Genomic DNA, 22,244 nt, shown 5'->3' with positions numbered 1-22,244 from the left:
GGGGGAAGGCGGGGGGGAGCTCGGGGCGGCTGCGCCCTAAGGCGACGGTGAGGGGCGCGCAGCCCTGGCAAAACTGCCGGCGTTTTCCGCGGCCGCGGAGCCCCCGCTGGGGCTGGCAGCGCTCCTGGCACGGCAGGGGGAAGAAGGGACCGGCTCCGGATTTCCAGCCCTGCGACAGGGGGAAGGCGACCGGGAAGTGGTGCGGGGAGAGCCAGCCTGTGCGGGGCTCGGATGCGAGGGCGAGCCGCAGCCGCTTCTTCGCGGCAGCCCTTTCAAAAGTCCGTGTTAAATGTGACACCCCGGCGAAATGGGAGCAGCAGAAACTCCCCGCTACCCGCCCCTAGCCCCCTCCCCTTCTCCTCCTCCCCCCGCCCTTTTCCATGGAAACTCGTAAAAAGGAGGAGGAGGAGAGTTTGCTACGGAAAAGTCTCACCTTGGTCTGAAACAGTTTCAGGCGTTTCTGCAGGATCGGAGCTGCCCGTCTCGGGGGAGGGGAGGAGGCAGGCAGGCAGGGAGGAAGATCTTTAGCTACCTATCTCTCTCTTTTTTTTTTTTTTTTTTTTTTTTTTTTTTTTTTTTTTTTTCCGCTCGCTCTTATTTTTATTCCAGCAGCACGTCTCTCCACCCCTCCTCCCCGCCCCCCCTCCAGGTTGATCGGCTGAGAGGAGGCTTTGCGCGCTGATCCCTCCGGGGGCTTTAAAACAAAACCCGGCCCCGCGCAGCCCGTAGCGGCTCGGGGCGCCTCGGCGCTGGAGCGGAGCTGGGCACCGCGGAAACTTCGCTTGGAAAAGAAACCTCCACCGCTTTCCCGGGGATCCACGTGAGAGCAGGAGAGCCCGGCTGCAAGATCTCAGCGCTGCTGCTGCGATTTTACTTTTTGTTCTCCTTGATTTTTTTTTTTCTGTTTGTTTGTTCTTACTTTCATTTTGGAACCGGTTCTCAGCTGCTTGGCTGAATTTCTGGAGAGCAGTGGACCTTTTATATTGCCTTCCTCTGTTTTAAACAAACTATGGACGCTTAAACTTTTCTCTTTCCCCCTCCCCCTCGCTCCTTAACCCCCACCCGTCAGCTCATGGGGCTAACACTGCAAAGCAGCCGCAGGAGAGCGAAATACACGGCCACTGGTTTATTTTCCCGTCTCCTAAATTGCAGTTAATTCTTCTCATCCTCCTCCTCATCACCCGTTCTCTCGAGCTTTTTGGCTGCCAGGAGTCGATCTGCGCGTTGTTTTATCTGATCTCGATTCTTTTGTTGTTGTTTAAATGCCGTGCGCTGCTTATCTAGAGAGAGAGCTATATGGAGATAGAGGCATATAGTGAATGCGCGTGTGTTTCCATAAGACTATCAAGGGAGCAGATCAGAAGCAGCCTGGATCCTGACCCTGACTGTATGAATAAGTAAGCAGGATGCTGACGACTGTGTGTTAGTTGCCTGTAAGGTTTTCGTAAGTTAAAGGGGGACGGAGGAGAGGGGGCGGGGGGGGGGGGGGGGGGCGGCAGACCACAGACAGAGCGTAGAGTAAGTGCTTGTGCGGAGGGGGGGAAGCTCTGACACTTTTCCCTGCTCCCTCCTGCCTAGCCGCCGCCTCCCATCACTCGGGCTGCGCGGTTTGCCGTAGCGGACCCCCCCCCTCCCCCCCTTTTCTTTCCGTCCGTCCGTCCGTCCTTCTCTCTTTCTCCTCTCCCCTCTCCCGGTGGCGGTTCGCTGATGTGCAGCCCGGATCCATCTTCCGGCAGCAGCAGCGGGACCGGGGGCGGCGGCGCGGCGGGAGGCGGGCGCGCAGCGGGGAGCGGAGCGGGGCGCGGGCAGCGGCCGCCGCCGCCTCCTCCTCCGCGGGAAGTTTGCCCGGCCTGTGGCAGAGGCGAGGGGACGCCCTGACGGTCGGGAGCTCCCCGAGCTCTCCTCGTCCACCCCCCTGCGCCCAGCTACGCACCCAGCCGCTTTTCCCCGCTGGGCTGGGGGCAGGAGGGGCAGCGGCGCTCATGCTGCGCGCTGCCTTGCGCCCGTCTGACCGGGGCTGCCTGGAGAGCACCGGCTCTCCGAGGAGCCTCTAGGTGGAGAAGGAAAAAACAAAAACAAAACACCAAAAAAAAAAACAAACCCAAGCCAACAAAAATAACTGACCGAGCGAGCAAAATCCCAAATCAACCAAAAAAACCTGTGGTTCCTCCATCCCTTACCCTCCTTTTTCAAGCCGGCGTGGACAGCTGAACCGTCCGCCTAATTCATCTGCGTCCTGTCCACCACCTCTCTGCCCGAGGGAGGATGAAAATGCTTTGCTGGAGGATGGCACTGTGGCTGGCCGGGTGGACTGTCTGTGGGAAGCCTTCCTCCTGCTCTGGCCTCGATTATGACTACACTTACGATTTCACCGAAGAGGATAAAGCCGAGGCGATAGATTACAAGGATCCTTGTAAAGCCGGTAAGTGACTTCCACGTCCAGGGCAGCTTCCCCCCCCCCCCCCCTTTTCCCGGCCGGTGGCCGTGTCTCGGTCGCAGTTACGCCGTGTGCTCGGGGGGCAGGTCGGGGGCTCACCTGCTCCTCCTCGGGGGCGCAACTGGAGCCCCGCGCCCCTCTCGCTCACCTGGGGAAGGCGCCCGGGACTCCCCCGGCTGCGACCCCTCCCCCCGCCCTCTGTGCTGCCGGCGGGGGGGCAGGAGGGGCTCCGCGGGGGGCAGCGGGCTGGCTGGGGACGGGGCAGCGGCGGCGGGGGGCGTCTCGGCATGGCTCAGAGGTTTGCAGGCAGGATCGGGCCCCGCCGCACCGGCGGAGAGCGGCCGGGCCCCGCAGGCGGCGCCGGAGGGCGGCGGCGGCTCCTCCCGGGCTCCTGCCCGCCCCCGCGGCGACAGCGGGCGCCGCCTCCCTGGGCTGCCTTCTTCGCAACCTGTCACCCCTCCTCGGCCCGGCACCCCGGCTCTCGGGACCGCCCGCAGGGTTGCCGAGCCTGGCGGTGCCTCGGGGCGCCCCGTCGGAGCGGGTGGCTGCGCTGCGCCCTCCTGCTGCGCGCCCCTCGCAGAGCCGGGACAGCCTCACACTGCAAGGGAGCCTTGTCCTACAGCACGTCCTGATGTGGGGCTCCGGTGCCTTGCTCTAGGTATACAGCCTGGGGGCCGCTGAAATTATCGGCAGCCTCGCTTACCTTACAAGCCCGGTTCACTGGTGTAGCAGTGGACAAGTGACTCTTGATGTGCTCTTCAAAACGTGCTGCGAGCCACGGTGGTGGTACGCTCCCGACAGCTCTATTGTCAAAGAAGTGCCTAAGTTTTCCAGCAGTCTCCTTTGCATTAATTAGTTATTTTATATTCTGAAAACTAGTTCAGCCAAAGGTTGTGTTCGCTATGTCTGTGTGGTTTTATTTAATTTATTGAGGAGAATGTGGTGAACATATATGCCAAATATGCAGACACTATGTTTTCCTAATCACAAAAATATTTTGTTCCTAAGTGTGAATTGTTAGGTCCTACTTGTCTACAACTGAAGAATGCCCAAGTTCAAAAAGAGTAGAAGCAACTGAAAACAAAACATTATTACTTTTTTTCCAATTAGCACTCACAAATGTAAGAGACTGGTCATAATTAAGTTGAACTTTTTTTCTTTTTTTTTTTTCCCCCTGTTTTGTAATTCTTTAAAAAGATTCATACAAGTCGTTTTATTTAATGAGGTATAAGTGTATACTCTGTCTGCTGTGGGATTTCTGTTATACTTCTTGGTTCGCAGTGGAAGTAATTAAAAATTACAATTCATGACAGTGTTTTAAGCTTATGCATGAAAGATGATGGTAAGACGCTGTGGAATATGATTAGTGTTGACAGTTCCCTGCCATCACTTTGTTTTGTTTAGTTTAGAGGAAGAGACATACTTTTAGAAAGTTTGGCCCATTTAGTTACTTCACGGAAGTTCTTGCTGCTGCTGCTGCTTCTTGAGGTGCTTACAATCACAGAATACTACTGTGATAAGAGACAGGTAGATGCATGAAAGATTAGTTGTATGTTGTTCTCATCGATTGTAAAAGCAATTGAACCTCTGAGCGAGGTTCTATATTCAGTAAATAGCCCATTCATGTTGTTTTAGCATACGGTCATGCTTCAGAACTGAAAATGCATGGTACTTACTGCTGCACACTGTACCATACACTGATTGTTTTTGATAAAAAGTTAGAAAGTTTGATGTACCAATGTAACTGATCTTCCAAGACTAATTCCCAAATACTCTTCCTTCTAAATCTTCCCTAGAGGCTACATTAGTACTAGCTTGTGAAATCCTGATGTGTGCAATCCCCATCAAAGATGATGATAATTGTGGATGCTCAGCCTCTTTTGGAGGATAATGCAAATACACATTCTTGCTAGGTCAGTTCTTACCATCTGGGGTGGATATAGGACTCCCATGGGTAATTTTGCTGATATCTATCATTAGGATGTCTTCCACAGTGAGGCTGTAAAGCAGGACAAAGCCAGGCTTCACACCTGGAGGTGTGAGTTGTTCACCTTCAGGTCTGTGTGGCTCCTCTATGTGTAAAATAGCTGGATAAAACCAGATAATCCTTGCCAGGATTGTGTTCACCATATGCAAAATTTGTATCTTAGATATAATTAACACCTGCTTTTCCTGCAGGGCCTACAGCTGAGGCTGTAGAAGTGCTGGTTTTTTTAACTGTTCAGGCTGGTAACAGTTAGGTTCCAGGTATAAATGAATTTTGTCAACTTGGTACAAGGTGAGAAACACCCAAACTCAGTTAGGATTTTACATAGTAATGTACTTCAAAAAATGTTGGAGACTCCTATGCAATTTTTACAGACCTGCCAGAATAATTTCATCTACCCTAATTTGTAAGCTAATAAAATCCTTTGAAACCAGCCACAACTAAGATCCCCAAATATGCTGATGCAAGTTGAATTTAACTATTTTAAAAGTTGCTTGTATTCTGCTTTTCTTCAATCAGTCGTGTTTTCTGCTTAGTTTTTATTCCACAGACCACGTAAAAAATGTTCATGGTTTCGTGACATCAAGCACAACACATAAAGCCTCTAGCCTATGGCTAGATATGGTTATAATTCTATATAGATAACTATCTGTAGATACAGCTCTAACTCTGTTGAATCAGAGACCTTTTGGTAGGCCCCCTTTTTCCTTGTTGTTCCCTTTTGTGGAAGAGCTGGGAAACTCTACCAGAAATGGAAAGAAGCAGTCTCTAAGATATTATTTATAGGTATTTTTTTTTTTTTTTGGATTAGTTAGAAGTATTCTGAGTGTATTTTAACACTTAACGAGAAAGGTCTCATTTTGTCTAGTGTGCTTAGAACCATACTGTTCCTCAGACTTTAAATACCCAGAAGGAATGTAAGGTGCATTTTAAAAAGTACATTATATTATAGTACAATATATTTAAGTACATTATATTATAGTACAATATATTTAAAAATATATATATATTTCCAACTTGAAGACTGAAATCTACAGATAACAGGAGTTTGATGGATGCAGAGTAGGGTTAAGAGTTGTTTCTGGAACTGATGCTCTCAGTTACATAAAAAACTGCAGCTGTTTATACAATAAACCCAAGCTTAGTCTCAGCAGTGAAGCCAGCACCTTGAGAGCTCTTGGGATAAGGGGTCTCTTGAAAGAGGAGCCTGGGGAAGTGCTGTTATGATGGTGCTTAGGAGAAGAGATATGGTGAGGAAGCTTTCAACACTGAGGAGACTAACTTGATGAGCTGTGTGGTTTCCTGTATGTTTTTCTGCAGTCCTTTAACCTATGTATGAATTTTGGGTCATGCTACTTCTTCTAACAAGTATCCTGGCATGCTCCAACAGCGGGATGTGATGTAACACGGTTTCTGTGCTTCTGATGTCTCAGATATTTCCTTGTGTCTCTCTGCAGGATATTGCCCTCAGTGTTTACCATTGTGAAGTTCAAGTGTAAGGCATTCTTAGTTTATCTTCTCAGATCTAATTTGCCGGAAGATGCAAAGCTGGGAATGCCATGCTCATCACAATGTTAGGCTTTAAAGAATCTAGGAGCATAGATCAACATTTGTATAAATCAGGTATTATGCCAAAAATTAAAATGCCTAATTAGATTTAAATGGGCACTGTCAAGCTTTTCAGATTGCAGTTTGCACCTACATTAATCTCTGGATTCCCGAGGCTTTTTTTTTTTTTTTTTTTTTTTTTTTTTTTTGTGTGTGTGTGCTCACAGCTTACAATGAATTAAGGATATTGGTTGAGAAACATTCAGAATGAGATGGGTAGGAAGTTTCCCATCCTATAATACTCATTCGTAGTCTGCACTTAGTTGGTATTAAAGGTTTTTTGAATTATTTTGTTTCATTGAAAAAGACAAAAAAAAACCAACAGAGTAAGTGGTATTTCTTGGGGTGATCTTCCAGTTAAAATACTCGTTGTCTTGTGAGAAGTGAGGAAACGAGGCTTAGCTTTGTTGCATATCCGCATCACTGAGATCTGTTGCAGCCACTGGGCAGCTGGCTATCCTGAGATAAATCTCTTTTATCATTTCTTCTTGGAAGTATTTCATTTCCTAAGAAATTATTAAAGGTTAGGGGAATAGGCTCCAAGTTGAATTCCTTGATCTATTGTTTTTTCCTGGTTGTGGGCCTTGGTTGTATTTGCACTAGAAATTGGCTTGCACTAGAGATCCTTCCAGGAAAAACCCAGTAGTTAATTTGGATGAAGTTTTTTATATGATGAGAAACATTTCAGCTGTATGCATGCTAATATGCAGTTTGGTAATATGAAAAATTTTAAAACCTGTAATTATACACTTGAATCTTTTGCATAATTTATGTACTTGAGATCTTTCGTCTTTGTTTGGGTTATGTGGAAAATTCAGGAAGATACCTTCTGTGGTTTATACTAATACAGAGTACTGCTAATACCATTTGCCATATTGACAGGACTGTGGCTGTTCATGTAGCAAACTGACAGCGTAGGCAGCTGAAACAGGAACTGGCTCTTCTAAATGGTCTGTCCTAAATGGCCTCCAACCTTCTGTGAACTGACTTACAGGGTAAATCAGACTACTGAAAAAGTTAGGTTTTTAAGTCATGTTTCTTCTTCAAAGGTCTACACCATTATTTCTTTGTGACGCCCTTTAATGTGGTATCTCAACACCTTTAAAAGAGATTTGTATGAACATAAAGTTCTTCTACACTTCACTGGAAAGATTATTTCAATAGTGGAGCTCAGGGAGAACTCTAGTAAATGGATAAATTTGACATTCTAACTTTGTGAATATCCTTCCATACTAAAAGCTCAATTTCATGTCCAGACCACTCTCCATAGGGATCTGTCTCTGAATATATTTCCGGTGTGTCAAGCGAGTGACCTGAGAGGAGTGGTATTACATCACTGCAGAACAAGCCTAATTGACAAATCTAATTGAGCTTGGAATCAGGTCCCCCAGGCAAGCACAGGAACATTCACCACACCTGGATGTCTGCCTTATGTCATTCTTATTGCCCCTCTGGAAAACAGGGTTGATAGGCTCATGACATAATTCCATTCACTTCTGTTTGGAGAAAAACGGTCGCATCTGTGGTGCGTGATACTGACAGAAGGGCTGTAAAATGGAAGAGTCAACTTCTGGCTCTCGCAGGCACAGGGGACCTTGTGGAGGAAAACAGACTTTTTTTTTTTTTTTCTTTTTTTCTTTTCCCCTGGATGCATTACAGTACTCTGAGTTTTATAACAGTGAATAAACTAAACAAGGGGAGAAAACTCTATTCTTTGTTTAGACAATGTGTGTTTATCTTTAAAATAAAATAGGTTTTTATGGTCTAGCTTTAGATTCATGAAAAGTCGGTTTATAGAATGCTGAAAAATGTTGTGGTTGTACAACATTCTTTTTATTTATTTATTTATTTTTATTGGAAGGGAAGATAATGCTTTATGTATTCCAGACAAAATCTGAGCTTTGGGCTTTAAACATTTTCAGTAGGGTGGACTGCATTTGATAGTGTTTGTCAAACTTGTCTCAGTCTCATTGGGTTTTATCTAACTTCGTTTTAGTCATCACTGGGTACAATCCATTCCTCCAATTCCTGATCACAAACAACCTGTCCTCCTCCCTGCTACCCTTCAGAGTTATAGCCACTGAAAGTGTGACTAGAAAAATCTTTGGGTATTTTTAGTTCTCTCTTTGTAGGACGTTTTTCTTTGCCAAGAAAGTGCCAGTGGTCAATCTGTTAATGTTTTAATGTATGTTCATTCTCCATGTCTCCTGCTCCTCTTTTACTTTTTTCACGTATCTTCTCTTTCATTGTTCCTATGACAAGTTTTCCTTGTTTTTGGATGCCCCTTCTCCTCTGAATGTGCTTCCTACTTGCTTTTCATTTTTTTTTTTTTTTTTCTTCTGTGCTGCCTGTCCACTGTCCAGTCACCTAATCCTCTTCTCTGTGTTCTCATTACTTATTCTCTTGCTTGCAAGTCGCAATTATTTCCTCCAAATATAGCTTCCAGCTCCTCATTGGGTTTTCCATAAGACAGTACTTTGGTAGTTCTGTAGCAAAGAACCATCTTTGCCCATGGCTGGAAAAACAGAGAGGAAGGATGAGTGGGCTGTGCATGACGGTGTTGTTGGGGGCCTAACAGTGGAGTGCTTAGTGGGCTGCCAGTGATGTCTCAAACAGTGCATGTCAAATGCTGAAATATCCAACTATAAATGTTTATACAGAACACATACATGAACCTTTTGTCTCTGATGGACTCATGTACCTAAATTTCAAGATCTGATGTCCTTGCTGATAAGTAGAAGCAAGAGTGCTAGAAGTACTTGAAATCTAAAACTTGTATAAAAAGACACCAGAACAGGTATGCAACCCATATTATGAGTCTCTCACAGACTGCTTCAGAGGCAGTTTTTACTCATATGGACGCTCTCATGATTTTATTTGCTTGAGAAATGATCTGCAAGTGCAAATTTTGAGTGACTATAAACCTGTGAACATCAAGTGTTTGAAAATATTTGAGCAGATAGCTCTTACAGAGCAGGAATACTCCAAAGTGTATGTTTGTGGGTTTTCTCTTCAATGCTTAAAAACAGATGGCAAATAAGACAAAAATACCACCAAATCATTTTTTTTTTTCCTAAAATAGTTCCTGATAGTTCCTTTTTTTTTTTTTTTTTTATTATTATTATTTTGAAGTGTGTGAAATATGATGCATAGCATGGAAGTAGCCAGCTTCCTTGTTCTGTATTTTATTGACAAGAAGACCAATAATTGACTAGGAAAATATATATATATTTTTTTTATAAATTAATGTTCTTGGTTATAGACTATATTGCAGAAAACATGCTTGCTCTGAGGTATACTTTTAGTCATTTAAAATGTATGAACATCCTTAGCAACAATTTCTATTATATGAAATCCTTGAAATTTTGTGTAATCTTTAATTTTAAAGTAGCCATAAATCATACTTTAAAAGTTGATGCTACCCAGCAAAACAAAGTTCAGCTGTGTCAAGACCATCTGTCTTGCTGTCTTAATGAATTTCATTCCTCTTCCTACAAAAATTGAATGGCAGAATGCTACATTTGAAGGGTGCAAATGCCTCTCCAGCCACATTGTGTTCCTTGGGTATTGTAAGCTCTGTGGTGTAGTTTAAATATCTGGTCTTGGAAGAAGTGAGGCAGCATGGACAACAGGTGAGAGGAATATATCTAAAGAGCTGTGTGTATAGGTTACATTATTCTCATGCTGGTAGCAATAGTTAAACATATTCCTAGTAATAACTCTAATTGTTATTAAACAAAAATGAACACACTTTATTAGTGTCTGACATTTTAATAGATGTTTATTAGGTACATTCTTACTGTCATGGCCATTGTTTCACTGAAGATGTTCAACATTTTTCCACTTTCTCTGGTAAGCAGGATTTTGAATAGGGCATAGCAATTCTAGAAATAGTAGCCAAGATACAGACCTCCTTTATGTTTCCAGATGATGTACCCAGATAAGTAAAGAAAATAATTTCAGATGGTTCTTATATAATATCAGGGTTTATTTAAATAGTTTTCTTGCACAGCCAGTTATATTTGCTTTCAGGCAGAGTAGTTTTAGAACAACTCTGCGGGTGTGAGAACATGACGATGAACTGCCCAATTTCTCCATCTGGTAAAATGTCCTTATATTTATAACAAATTTGCATACATTTTCATTTTTTTCTTGTACTCAATTTTCCCCCCTTTACTCAACATTGCTCTTACGATCATGCTCTTACCTTGGTTTTACTTCCAGGTAGGTTAAGCTTCACTGCCTGACAACTGTTTCCATTCTTGTGTCTATTTCAGCCCTTGTAAAGGTGTATATGCATAGAGGTCAGTAGACAAATTAGGTATTTTTTGTTAAGGCAATCTGCTTAACCTCTTTTTGACTAAAAGCATAATGTGTTTCAATGCAAAACTGTCAGTATCATTATGAAGGCATATTAACATCTTTTACTGATCTTCATCTTAGTACCAGGATCTTTAATCTATCCATCTGCCAACCCCTTTGTCATCATAAAAACTGCTTAGTCTTTCTCTAACCATGCAGCTAAACAAGATGATTTCAGAACTAAATTCTGGAATCTCTATTACGTTGTTATTGATATACTATAATAGCATTATGAAAACCAATATAGATTAATCTTTCATGCGTGGAAAGGAATTATTAAATCAAAGCAAATTCAGAAAACCAGACAACCAACCCTCAGGCACAAAAATGACAATCAAACCTTTAAATAGTTAAGGAATCAAATTCATGCTGGTGTTTTATTCAATGAAGTATAGGTTATTGGGAAAACTGTTTAATGAAAACAGATTAAAAAGATGTCCTTCTCTATAATTTGTTTTCTAAATTGAACATGATAAACATGCAATGTAAGAAATAATACAAGAAGATTAAAAAAGAAAAATGATTTTTTTTTTCTACTGTTATTAGTCTGTTAAATTCCAGAGTGGCAAATTCAGAGCTGAGTCAAGGATATATGCACCTTTTATACAACTTTATTTTTAGACAGAAGTCTCCCACAGGTTGTTACTTAGGTAGTGCTCAGATATGGGATTTGACGTTTACATACATGTAGGCAGCAGGAGCATCCAGTGCTCTGACAATTAATGGTGATAAGATTTTAAAGTGGATGTTATATCTCAGGCTTCAGAGTTTAAGACAGTTTTTAGTAGCTGAAAACCAGGATGAACCCTAGTGCATGGCAAGATTATCCTTGTCTACCTACTGCAGATTCTTGTTCCTCTCTGAAGCAGCTGGTAGTGACTGCTGTCAGAGACAGGACCTTGGATGTGATCCAGTGTTGCAGTTCCTTTGTTCCTCAGCCTTTCCTAAATGCTATTTCAGAAACTCAGCATTTGTAGCAAGCCTGAAAAATAAATGCAATTTGGCTGTTTTGGGAAGTGAATGAATTTCAAAGTTCAGTATGACTGCAAAGACATTGAACGGTATTTCATGTTTTATAGATTATTTTTGCGGGTCCACTAGAGCACTTTCATGCTTAGCTTTAAACACATGTATTCACTTGCTCACCTGATTATTTAAGGAAGCATCATTAAAGCACAGTTACTTGTAGAAGTATCTATTATAAGATCATTAAAGTTGTGTATACAGGTTGTGTGGGTGCTTTTATATCTTTTATTTTATTTTGCGACACTGGGAAATGTTGTGTTAATTTCTGTGTTAAGCATGATCTAAAGGCTATTGAACTCAGTGGGAATGTTTCCAGTTACTTTAGAGATGATATTTATAGGTAAATAAGTAATAAAGTGCAGAGCTGACTAATTTACTTGGCCTATGGCTCGCTTGTATTCATGTGCTCACATGCTTTTCACTTTAATGAAGGCAGTTGGATTTTTGCCCCAGTTTCTATAGATGTCATCACTAATACAAGAGTATCATGAAATCTTGCATTCAGTGACCTTGTGATTGCAGGTTCTTTCTTGCTGGACTGGGGTGTGAAAATAATCCAGCAGCTTGCGACAGCATCTGATTTTTTTCAACACCCCCACTCCAGAAGCCTCAGGATAAGAATGGATTTAGATTACTGCAGTAATTTATCAGTCTTTAGAGATAGGTTTTTCTTGTCATAGCTGAATACTCTATTAAATGTTCTATCTGATGAATGGTTAAAGATACTGACAAGCATGATGGTTGCAGTTGGACATATAGTTCCTTATCTGTTTAATTTCAAGAAATGTAGTCAAAGATAATAAGCCATTTGTTAAAAAGTACTGCAGGCATATGAAACTGGTGTCAGTATAGTCTGTGATAATATCAGCTAAATCAGGTACTATTAGCTAATATTTGACGAGCACTGAAAGTCTCTTCATTAGTTTACAAGACACCATTATTAAAACATTTCGTATCCCAGTCTATCACAGAGGCTTGCTAGAATCTGTAAGGATCTTGGAAAACTAGAAGGAACAAGTGGAGGGATAGGTGTGGAAAATATATCCTTTTTTTTTTTTTTTTTTTTTTTTTTTAAGAAGTAGAAGAATTAGTTAAATGGTAAAATATAAACAGCAGAAAAAGTGTATTTTTTTTTTTTTCCCAAAGCTATGCAACTCATTACTTTTGTATTTCCAAACATCTGTTTTCTTTCTGATACTGTTTCTTCACTGTTTGAACTTCAATCATGTCCTGAGTGAGAAATGCAGGTGATGAATGACACTAGATTTGACTGAGGATTCTTGTTTGAAGGCATTCCTTTGCTTAGCTTTAGTTATGGAGTTTTCTGCACTTATTAAGCAGGAGAAGGAGAAAAATCTTTATTCATCATGAAAAGCTTCTCCTTTTAGAGTTCGTGGACACCTTGATCTCTGAATAGTGGGAATGCTGGGGAGGAAAGAGTGTAGGAAAGGTGTTTCTATTTTTTAGTCCTTTTATTTTTATCTGCAGTAATGAGGATGAAACCTTTTCACACATGAAATACAAGTGAAAATACAGAAACCCAGGTGAGAACTTTTGGATGTGTTCATTCATATACCTGTCCCTTGGAAGCAGCTGAATTAAGTGTGAGTTGTAGCACTAATAGACTTCAACTTGGAAAAAAAATATTTTTTCCTGGATAATTTTTCAAGAGTAAAATAAAGTATACATTGTTTATTTGTATTATGGTACAGAATTCTACAACATTTAATGTTTTATTCTGTTTCATTGATCTAGTCATTCTAGACCCAAGGAAATATAGGAAGTCAAAGGTTTCCTGAATTATTTAGAAAGACTTGGTTATAAACGTAAATCTTTTGTCTTACTTAAGTATGAACAAACTCAGAATAAAGGCCCTAAGGAAAAATAATCAAATTAACATAAATATTAATACTCACTTCTAACTTCGATATTTTATGGAATAATAAAATTTTATTTATCCTTGATTTCTGCTCATGTACTCTGGCTTGGCTTCATTGACCTGAAACGTGCTAGGTATTTCAGTGGAGAATTTCTTCTTTCCTCTCCTTCCAACAAGCAGATGATGTGTCACAGAAATCAGCAAAGATCTTGATAAGATATTGAATCCACTTGCATGTGCTAAAGAAACAAATTAGCATCCTCATTCTTATGTGTTAATCAGTTCTGATTTATTTGTTTTTTTTCTATGACTGTTCTGGTACCAAGATAAACCGTCATAGCTGGCTCTCCACTCCAAAGGAGAACACATAGGCAGGATATCAGAGAGGTCCTGACTTACTCCTGCAGTGACAGAGACGAGTGCAGGACTCATGGCTCCCCCAAAGCCTTTCCTTCCTCCACTCTTTATAATCAGTTTGGGATTTAGTTTTCCTTCCTTTTCTTTTTTTTCTTTCTTTTTTTTTTTTTTTTTTTTTTTTTTTTCCCCTCTCCTCCCTGAAGCCTCAGGTGCATGTTTTCCTGGCAAGGTGCTTAGAGAAATCAAATGGAATAGGCAGACACCACAGAATGCTGCATGCATTATCTACAGGGTAAAAAGGTAAAAACTGAGATGCAAAAAAATGGATTATCCTGTGTTGAGCCCTCTACAGCTGTGGATAAGCCATTTCCAATACAAAATTCTGTGAGTCCATTTTAACTGCTCTTGGTATTCAGCTGCTACTAAGGCAGTAACTTTTAATTAACACAATGATAAGCATATCAAAATTTCTAGAACTATATTGTTTCAACATGTAATTTGGATAAATATGGAGGAATTGTTCTCACACAGGTCTTCTGTTTTTACTTTCTTACACTGCTCCAGATTTTCCAGGAGCTCTTCTACCTGGTAAAATGCCATAGCTTATAAAGATGGTGTGTCTGAAAGTTTGTTAGGCTTCTTCTTTGTGTAAAGTTGGTCAAAGGAAAGTAACTAACTTTCCCTGAACTACCATACCTACAGCAGCACCGCCTTGTTTCTCCACTCCTGTGATGAGATACAGCAGGTCCTGGGGTGTGGAAGAGCTTGCCCTAGTGATGTGTTACTGGCCTGGACTATGGGCCATGGTATGGACTGCATGACAGGGAGTTATGCCCATGTCAGGTGTCAACAGCAGTCAAGGAAGGTATTGTTATTTTTTCTCTCTATGATAAATCAGTGTCTCTTTTAAAATCTGATTTGCTTCCAGGCAAATTTATGCAGGGATATTAAATGCATTACGGTGTGTTATGTTTATGTGCTGATATGTTTCAGGCTGAATTTTGCACTACATTTCCTTTTAGGATCTCTTGTTACTTCTAATGAGATGAATGGCACGGTGACATATATCACAGGACAGAATTTGTACCTGAGAAAAAAATAAACTTACGTATCTTTTTTGGCAGAGGTCCATTGCACCTCACTACCTGGTTACCCCTTTCCTAGTTTCTGAGTTTTGTGACATTTTAAAATATGTCTGTATGTTGGCATTGCAAAGGAAGAATTTTTTCGAAGTGATATTATGCTGGACTAATTTCCCAGCTGTTTTCAAACAGCTGTTTTTAAGAAAAAAATAATTAGCTGTTGTTCATACACAATACAGCAGATATTCCCAGGCAGGGAATACTGGTCACCGTCATTTGGGTGCAAAGGGAAACTCATTTAAAATGTCTTTGTTGTTGTTCCCCCTGTACAGTGGTGAAATTATATAGAAAGATGATGTAGCACCAAGGGCAAGCATAGAGGAACTGTTGAGTTGCAAGCCAAAGTACATCATTAGGAACACTCCTATTATCTGGAAGTCTGACTTCCTGTCTCAGTTTCCTTGTGGGTCTCAATGAATGGCAGAAGAAATGGAACACTTTCCTGCTTGGCCAAAACCTTTGCTAAATTACTCCTTTGGCTGCAAGCCATACTGTGTATAATAAATGCTGCAGCTCCCCCCTGAGTCTGGAGGGTACTTGCTGCAGCTCCTAGGGGTCGATGGGTCGATGCAGCTCCTAGGGTCCAAATTTTAGGGAGTCTATGCTTGCAAGACAGACCCAACCTTTCTGTGGATGTGGTAATGTTTTAGGTGTCATTTGTACATGTGCAATTATTATTATTATTAGTGATAAAGAGTAGTAGGCACATTGACATTTGTTAATGCAAAATTCTATGAGAATTAAGGGGTGTTAAAGAAATGAATTATGATAGGTCTTTCATAATGGGTCAGTTATTTTAATATAATGAAAATAATATTGTGCGCTTCACAAAAATTACCAAAGGTACATTTAAAATAAGTATACTTTAAAACAGGCATTCAGTTCAATGACTAATTTCCTGCTTTTTCTTCCAAAAGGTTTACCACATGAATTAGTATACACACTGAAGTTCTAAATATAGTTTTATTGAAGAGTATAAAAATAACATAATAAAGATTTTTTTGTTTGCATCTTAAAAATGAATCATACATGATGAAACATAAGTTGCAGACATCCTATTAAGTGCTGTTTCCATATAAGATGTATCTTTCTCATTCTATATATAGGACAGGATTTTTTTTGATCACTTTCATCTCTTTTATTTGTCATCTTCAGTACATTTCCTCTAACACATATCGAAAAGCAAAACATTCAGAATCCTATCTTCACTCTGCAGCACCAAACTTTCAGTTCAGTTAATGTTGTCAGATTTTATACTGTCTATTTTCACTATATTTGGCATGTAAGGCATCCACAGCTGACTCAAAGGAAACTTAATGAAATGTATACCATTTCCCAATAGCCTTTAAGCATAATAGAAGAGATACTCGGGCAGTGTTTAATATTTTTTGGCTTGTTTTGCCAAATACATCCAGGAGGAAAAATGTTCTTAATTCACTGGAGACCAGAAATGCTCACTGTAGTTAGCACTCTATAAGTGCTGCCTTTCAAAGGTTTCATTCTTGAGCATCAGCCCAGTTGGAAATTTGGGGAGAACATGGAAAAGAGGACAGAAAAGGTTAAAAGCTATTGGTATATTTCAGCAAGATAGTATCGATCAGCTTGTGTGTTTTTTCTTCCCCACTGCTCTTATTATTCTATCTCATAGTTCTTACAGTGTATCTATCATTCATAATTTGCAGAATTTTAAGTTAAACTAAATTGCTGTGACTTCCATGGAGTGCCACCAGAGTGGGTGATACGAAACTTTTTGTCCTGGGAGGGTTGTCTGCTTTTTTTGCCTGCACAGGCCTGATGCTGAGGCTGTTGCTTTCAATGAAGTAGGACAGCTGGGTCATGCCCATCTTGCCAGCAGGTCCTCTGGCAGCTGTCCATCATCTTTGGACAGCTTCTTTTGGAAAACATTTTCTGACAGGAGCTCCCCCAGGCTTACAAGCAGCACTCCCCCCATTGATACCTGTGTGCTTTGTGAATGGGCACTAGGGGAGGTAGAGTGGATGGCATTTACTGAGAGTTGTCTACATAAAGGTGGAGACTGCCTTTTTTTTTTTTTTTTTTTTTTTTAAGGAACTTATTTGATATTTAGGTCCCCATTTTGCAAACGGAAAGTTGATAGTTGTCACTTACTACTTTTTTTCCCCCTATCAATGCCACGTTGCTCTTTCTGTTGCCCCTAAGGGTCAGTTCTCTTCCAGCCATTCTTTCACATATTTCCTCCCGATTCAGAGGAAAAGGGAGAAGAGACTCCTGTGCTTCCGTCTGTTCCCAGGGGGACACTGGTGAGATGCCAATGAATGTTCCTTATCCTTTTTCAAATGGCACAAAATGCAAGATTTTAATGAACATATGGGAGAAATGTTGATGTGTGTTGTTATGTGACAGTGTCTACAGTTAAGAATTTGTGGTTATTTTAAAAACCAAATAGTTCCACATAATAAATGAAAAAATACACCTCCTTTATTAGTCTTCTTTTTGAGCTCTATGGAGATGGAATAGTAAATGGTGCAGAGGGCAGTGTGAATATGCATGCAGGTAGTACTAATGGATGTATATGTTTTTAGGATTGTGTAAGAATGAGGCACGTGGTAACTGAATTTTAGACACTTGTGTTACTGGACAGTAAAGTTGGTGGACAATTGAAAAAAACATTGAATATTTAAACTCAGTTCACTTTTCGGACACAGATAAAATAATATTACAAGCTAGAATGTATGACTTAGTTAAAACTGCTGCTCAGGGGAGGATAATGAAATTATGCTTTTGGTTATAGACAGGGAAATATAGTTTTGCTAAGTATAAGCTAATTGATTGGATAGTACACAAAACGTTGCCTTGGCATATATACAATACAGTTGTGCAAAGTCAAAGTACCTGTGTTATTCATGCTTTGCTTCTTGCAGAGATTGGAATAACCTTTACGAAAAGGGTTAAATTCAGTTTTATTGTAAAGCCAAGTAATTTCTGTTGTATTCAGTTGAAATCTGCCCCTGGTTTTACTCAAGGATAAGTTTGGTTAACCAACATATTATGTTGTTAGTGGTTCTGTTAATTTGTTTGTGTGGTCATTTTTTTATCTTACAAGGTAACTAATAGAGGATTGTAGTTTTGATAATATGTTTTCTTGTAGCAAGGGTTATGTTGCTTCCGCATTCTTTGACTCTGTTTTTGTTTTGTGTGTTTTTATGTAAGAAATACTTTTCTCACCTCTTGTGATCTAAATGATTTCCTGCAGTTATACACTGATGTTCTTTGTGGAAGAAAATTACAAGCTAACAAATTCTGCTATTACATGCACAAACGGGGCAAAATTTGTCTTAGCTATTTATCTCTTTTCATCCTGTCTGAAGCATGATTTTGCGCCCATTATTGGATGTTTAGCTTTCAGCCAGATTTGTAAGGGTGTTAAGTGATGTTTGGCTAATTATGTTTTACCAGCATTGCACATCATTGGATTAAATAGCTGTTTAATGTCTGTATTCAATGTCATATTTATCTTATGATTTTGTAGACAAACACTGTACTGCAAGTGTGTGAAAGGTATTACTGCATCTGTGTGTAGATTGGCCTATAGATTGTTTGCTTTTGATATTTGGAATATAGTTAGTATTAAAGCATGATATTTATCGATGCACTTAATGATATATCTGTGAGGAAAGCTTTTCAGTGCATCATGGGCTGGTAGAAGTATAATTGAGATAAAAATATTCCTTAGGAGGAATGCCTGAGGGAAGTGGTTGAAGGTTGGCCTGACTGGAGCTGTCAAGTTTCTTTTCAACAGAGAAGTTAAGGCTAGTAAGGAGCTGGGTAATTCTAATTATTCCTGTTGTATAACTTACGTTGCATTTTACTTTTTATATGTATGGGTAAATGTAATTGTATTTTATTTTAGATCATCATCTTAGACTTAGGATACTTATTATGGATACTTATACTTATTAGGATACTTAGACTTAGGATACTTAGTGTACTAAGACATTTGCAAGTTTTGGTTGTAAAATGTTTGTTTTACTCATGCAATTGAAATGAACACACCTGGTTGCAAAGTGAGACTTCGATCTCTTTTGATGAGTTCCATTAAGAGCAATTGAAATTGAGGCTGTTGGAACATCTAAATGCTGTGTATGCTGAGAGAAAGTTTGATAAACTGTAACCTGAAGAAATGCATGAACTTGAGTTTTCATTGTGAAGACTTTATGGAATTTGGTAATATAAATGAAAAATGGGAAATTGCTGTAATTATTTGTTACAGATAAAATCTTACAGAGGCGTTTGCCAGCCACTTCACTGGATTATAAAACAGCCTAACATTATTAAAATAAGAGTAGTAAAATCTGCCTGGGGGATACTTTCCTGTTTGAAGATAACTTGCTTTAGAAGCTTACTGCTCTATGTATTATGCATATTTTTCCTGGAAACAAAGTAAGTCTTTATTTTGATCCAGTTACTGTACTTGCAAAAAGATGTTTGTGGTATAGAAACTCATTTTGTAACAAAACTAGTTATACAGCAGTGAACTGCAGGCACAGTGAAAATGTTGATACAAGTAATAAGAACATTACATAAGTTGCTTGGTCTCCTAAATAGAATGCTTCATGCCTGTTTCCCATAGGGAGAAAACAACTCTCTGTACTCAGTAGCTGTAGCAGTTAACATTTCTTCTGTTGCTCAAGGGCTGAGTTTTTCCTCTGTTAAGTCAGTGGGAATTGACTTAACATCCACTGGCAAATCTGTCTTGGAACTCTGTTACATTAATAGTTTGGACGAGATCAAGTTGACTGCAAGGGAAAAATGAGCTGTCAGCCATATCTTATCCAAACATAAAACATGTTCATCTAGTAATACAAAAAATGCTTAGTATTGAGCTAAAGTATTGATGGGCTATTCTGTGGGAGAGTGAAAGCAAATTGTCCAGTAAAGATGTAAAATACATCTGCTTTCAAAACCACATTTTTATTTATCAGTAGGAAAGAATTTTTGCCAAATTGCCTGCCCAAAATTGTAATCACCAGTTCAGATTTTGCAGGCACTTGATGTGCGTTCATTTTTGTTTCAATTTTCCAAAGCACGCTGCTTATGTTCTCCACACATTACTAAGGACAGTCTCTTTAATTATGTATAGTATTCCCATCATATATATATGTATGTTTGCTCCTGTTTTAAAGTGACAGACAACGACGTTACCAATGTCACTTTCAGGAATCACTTCCGTGAACTCAAGTGTTGAACGTTCACATTGAGCTGCCCAGTAATCATCTTAGCCAACTGGACTTTCTGTTTAAGGGTGAAAACCCCCAAATGTTTCCAGTTGCTTTGTATTGTGCAATGTGAAATAGTGAGACAGAAGGGTGTTTCTATGTTGTATCTGTCATCTAGGGTCTTTCTTTGAGATCTGGCTGCATGGTTCTTAGCTTCCATTGGCAGCAAGTGAAATGCCTGTGTTGCCTGTTGACAGTGCCCAATGCAAGTACTCTCCCGGCCTCTGATTCCTTGATAAACAGTGGTTAAGATGGATCAAGAAGCAAGTGCTGCAAAGCTGAGGCTGGGAGGGAAGGGGGGGAGGACTCCCTGTGTTTTGTGCTGTGGGAAGGCAATTACTGTTCTTTGTTTCAGCCTCTCAACATTTGGGCATGGAAAGAGTGGGCAATACTGAGCAACATGTTGGGGCCAGTTGTAGGAGGGCAAGCAGTCAGATGCAAGGGGAAAAAAGAAATGATGCCTTTGCTGTGCAATTGTTGGGTAATTCATAGGGAAGCTAAAATTCATTCTAGTCAATTAAACTGTCTCTGACACAGCTAGTAATTCTTTGTGTATGTCAGGAATATGTTTTCGTAACATATTCTAAAACATAAAGATTCCTTCTGAGTTTGATTGCTTTTCCAGATAGTTTCAGGTTCAAAACAGGCAGTGTAGCAGTTTCTCACTTTCAGAGATCCATATCTAATCATCTATGTTGGCCCTCTTTTTCACTGTCAGGACCATATGTAGGTATTAAAAACAAACAAACAAACAAAAAACACACACAACACACAACAACTGACCATACAGAGCTCTTTTAGATCTGTTATAATATTCAGCAGAGGTCTTTAACAAATCCCATTAGTTTTGTTCCCAGGCAATTTTGTTTGTTTTGTGGGGAAAAGGCCAGAACTCACTCTTCATTTTTTTTAAATTTCGTAAATGAAAATTTGGAGAGCAGTTTTTTTTTGATCAGGCACACTCATTCCTGAATAGCCATTTAAAGCTTTTTTTATACTGTCAGCCCATCCCAGACATCTTTGCTATGAGTGCATGTTATGGAGTCAGACTTTCGTGCACCAGCAGTCTGCAACAGGACATCACCTCCAGCTCGCCTGAGAAGCAGGCCTGTTAACAGCAACCCCAGCAATAAAAACTTGAACCCTGACTTCTGAATAATCAGCTAAAGTTTCTTCAGTGTAGGTCTGACCTTTGCCTTCCATCAGTACAACAAACACTCCATAAAACAATAACAGATAACTAACTTTCATCTTACAAGCCACACTTATTTCTGTGAAAAAATATTGCTGTGTAGCATCTCCTCTTTATATCCAGTATTTTTCTTTTTTTTTTTTTTTTTTTTTTTTTTTAAATGAACTACCAGTGCTTGTAAGTTGTAAGGTTGTCCCTGGTTTTGTTGGCTATATTTAGAATGTTCCTATTATGTTTTTCTTTTCATTTCTTTTCCTGTTTGTTTATGCTGGCTGGAAGAACAAAATTAAAAATTTTCATCTCAGGTTGAAGCATAATTTGGTGTGATTGCTCAGCTTCTGATCTCACTACCAAGAATGTCTTGTTTTAGTAGTTGATAAAAAAAAAATAATAAAAATTGGCTCTGTTTCACCTCAGTCACTCTTGGCAGTTCTTCATCTGCTCTTCTGGTGTTTCCATCTGCTCCTTTATTCTGCAGTTTCTTCTTTAGGGCCCAGTTCAGTACCAACAAATGCAAGTGAGTGGAAAAACTCACTGATTTTCCAAAGATTTTCTGTATCAGATGCAGATCTGCATCCCAGTCAGAATCTTCCATTAGTTTCTCATTGCTAAAATAGAGAATATGGCAATTCCCTGCGGCTTGGAGTATTCCTTTGTTCTTCCTCCTTTGCAGGTGTCCAATGATTGAACCTAGCACTGTATATCTTACTTACGAAAACAGATATATAAAATTAAATGAAGTATATCACAAGAAATGAGAAGTTTTTTTCCTGAACTTTTTGAATGAAAGCTCTTTCAGTTACAGAGCAAAGCTTAAAACATAGGGTTTTCTGAAAAACTCTTTCTACTTTTTCTTCAGCAATTTAATACTTGCCCTGTTATTTAAACATTTTTTTTTCCCAAATTTAGCAACTCCTTGAACAGTGGTTATTGAGGTTGAATAATCATTCTGTTGGTTAACATAAATCACCTTACTGTGCTATACAAAAAAAAATCATG

The 22,244-nt window shown here is 40.1% G+C and overlaps 2 protein-coding genes across 2 annotated transcripts in view; one reads left to right on the top strand and one right to left on the bottom strand.

The window, feature by feature from the left end:
• Positions 1-668: 668 nt before the first annotated feature.
• Positions 669-2,763, bottom strand: LOC309877262 (uncharacterized protein). Its single transcript, XM_082758503.1, has 2 exons — positions 2,537-2,763; positions 669-1,292 (listed from the first exon to the last, which is right to left on the bottom strand). Exons 1-2 carry the CDS (start codon positions 2,724-2,726, stop codon positions 1,153-1,155), a joined length of 330 nt encoding a protein of 109 aa, XP_082614629.1. The 5' UTR covers positions 2,727-2,763; the 3' UTR covers positions 669-1,152.
• Positions 1,664-22,244, top strand: part of TLL1 (tolloid like 1) — a 133,558-nt gene continuing 112,977 nt past the window's right edge. Inside the window, exon 1 of the mRNA XM_082758502.1 lies at positions 1,664-2,422. Coding sequence (XP_082614628.1) covers positions 2,266-2,422 — 157 coding nt within the window. The 5' untranslated portion in view covers positions 1,664-2,265. The remainder of the gene's footprint in view (positions 2,423-22,244) is intronic.

The sequence above is a fragment of the Aythya marila genome (assembly GCF_965140915.1).
Source record: "Aythya marila genome assembly, chromosome: 4".
In the NCBI taxonomy this organism is placed as follows: domain Eukaryota; kingdom Metazoa; phylum Chordata; class Aves; order Anseriformes; family Anatidae; genus Aythya; species Aythya marila.
The sequence above is the reverse complement of the archived record's forward strand: the minus strand, read 5'-3'. Positions and strand labels throughout refer to the sequence as shown.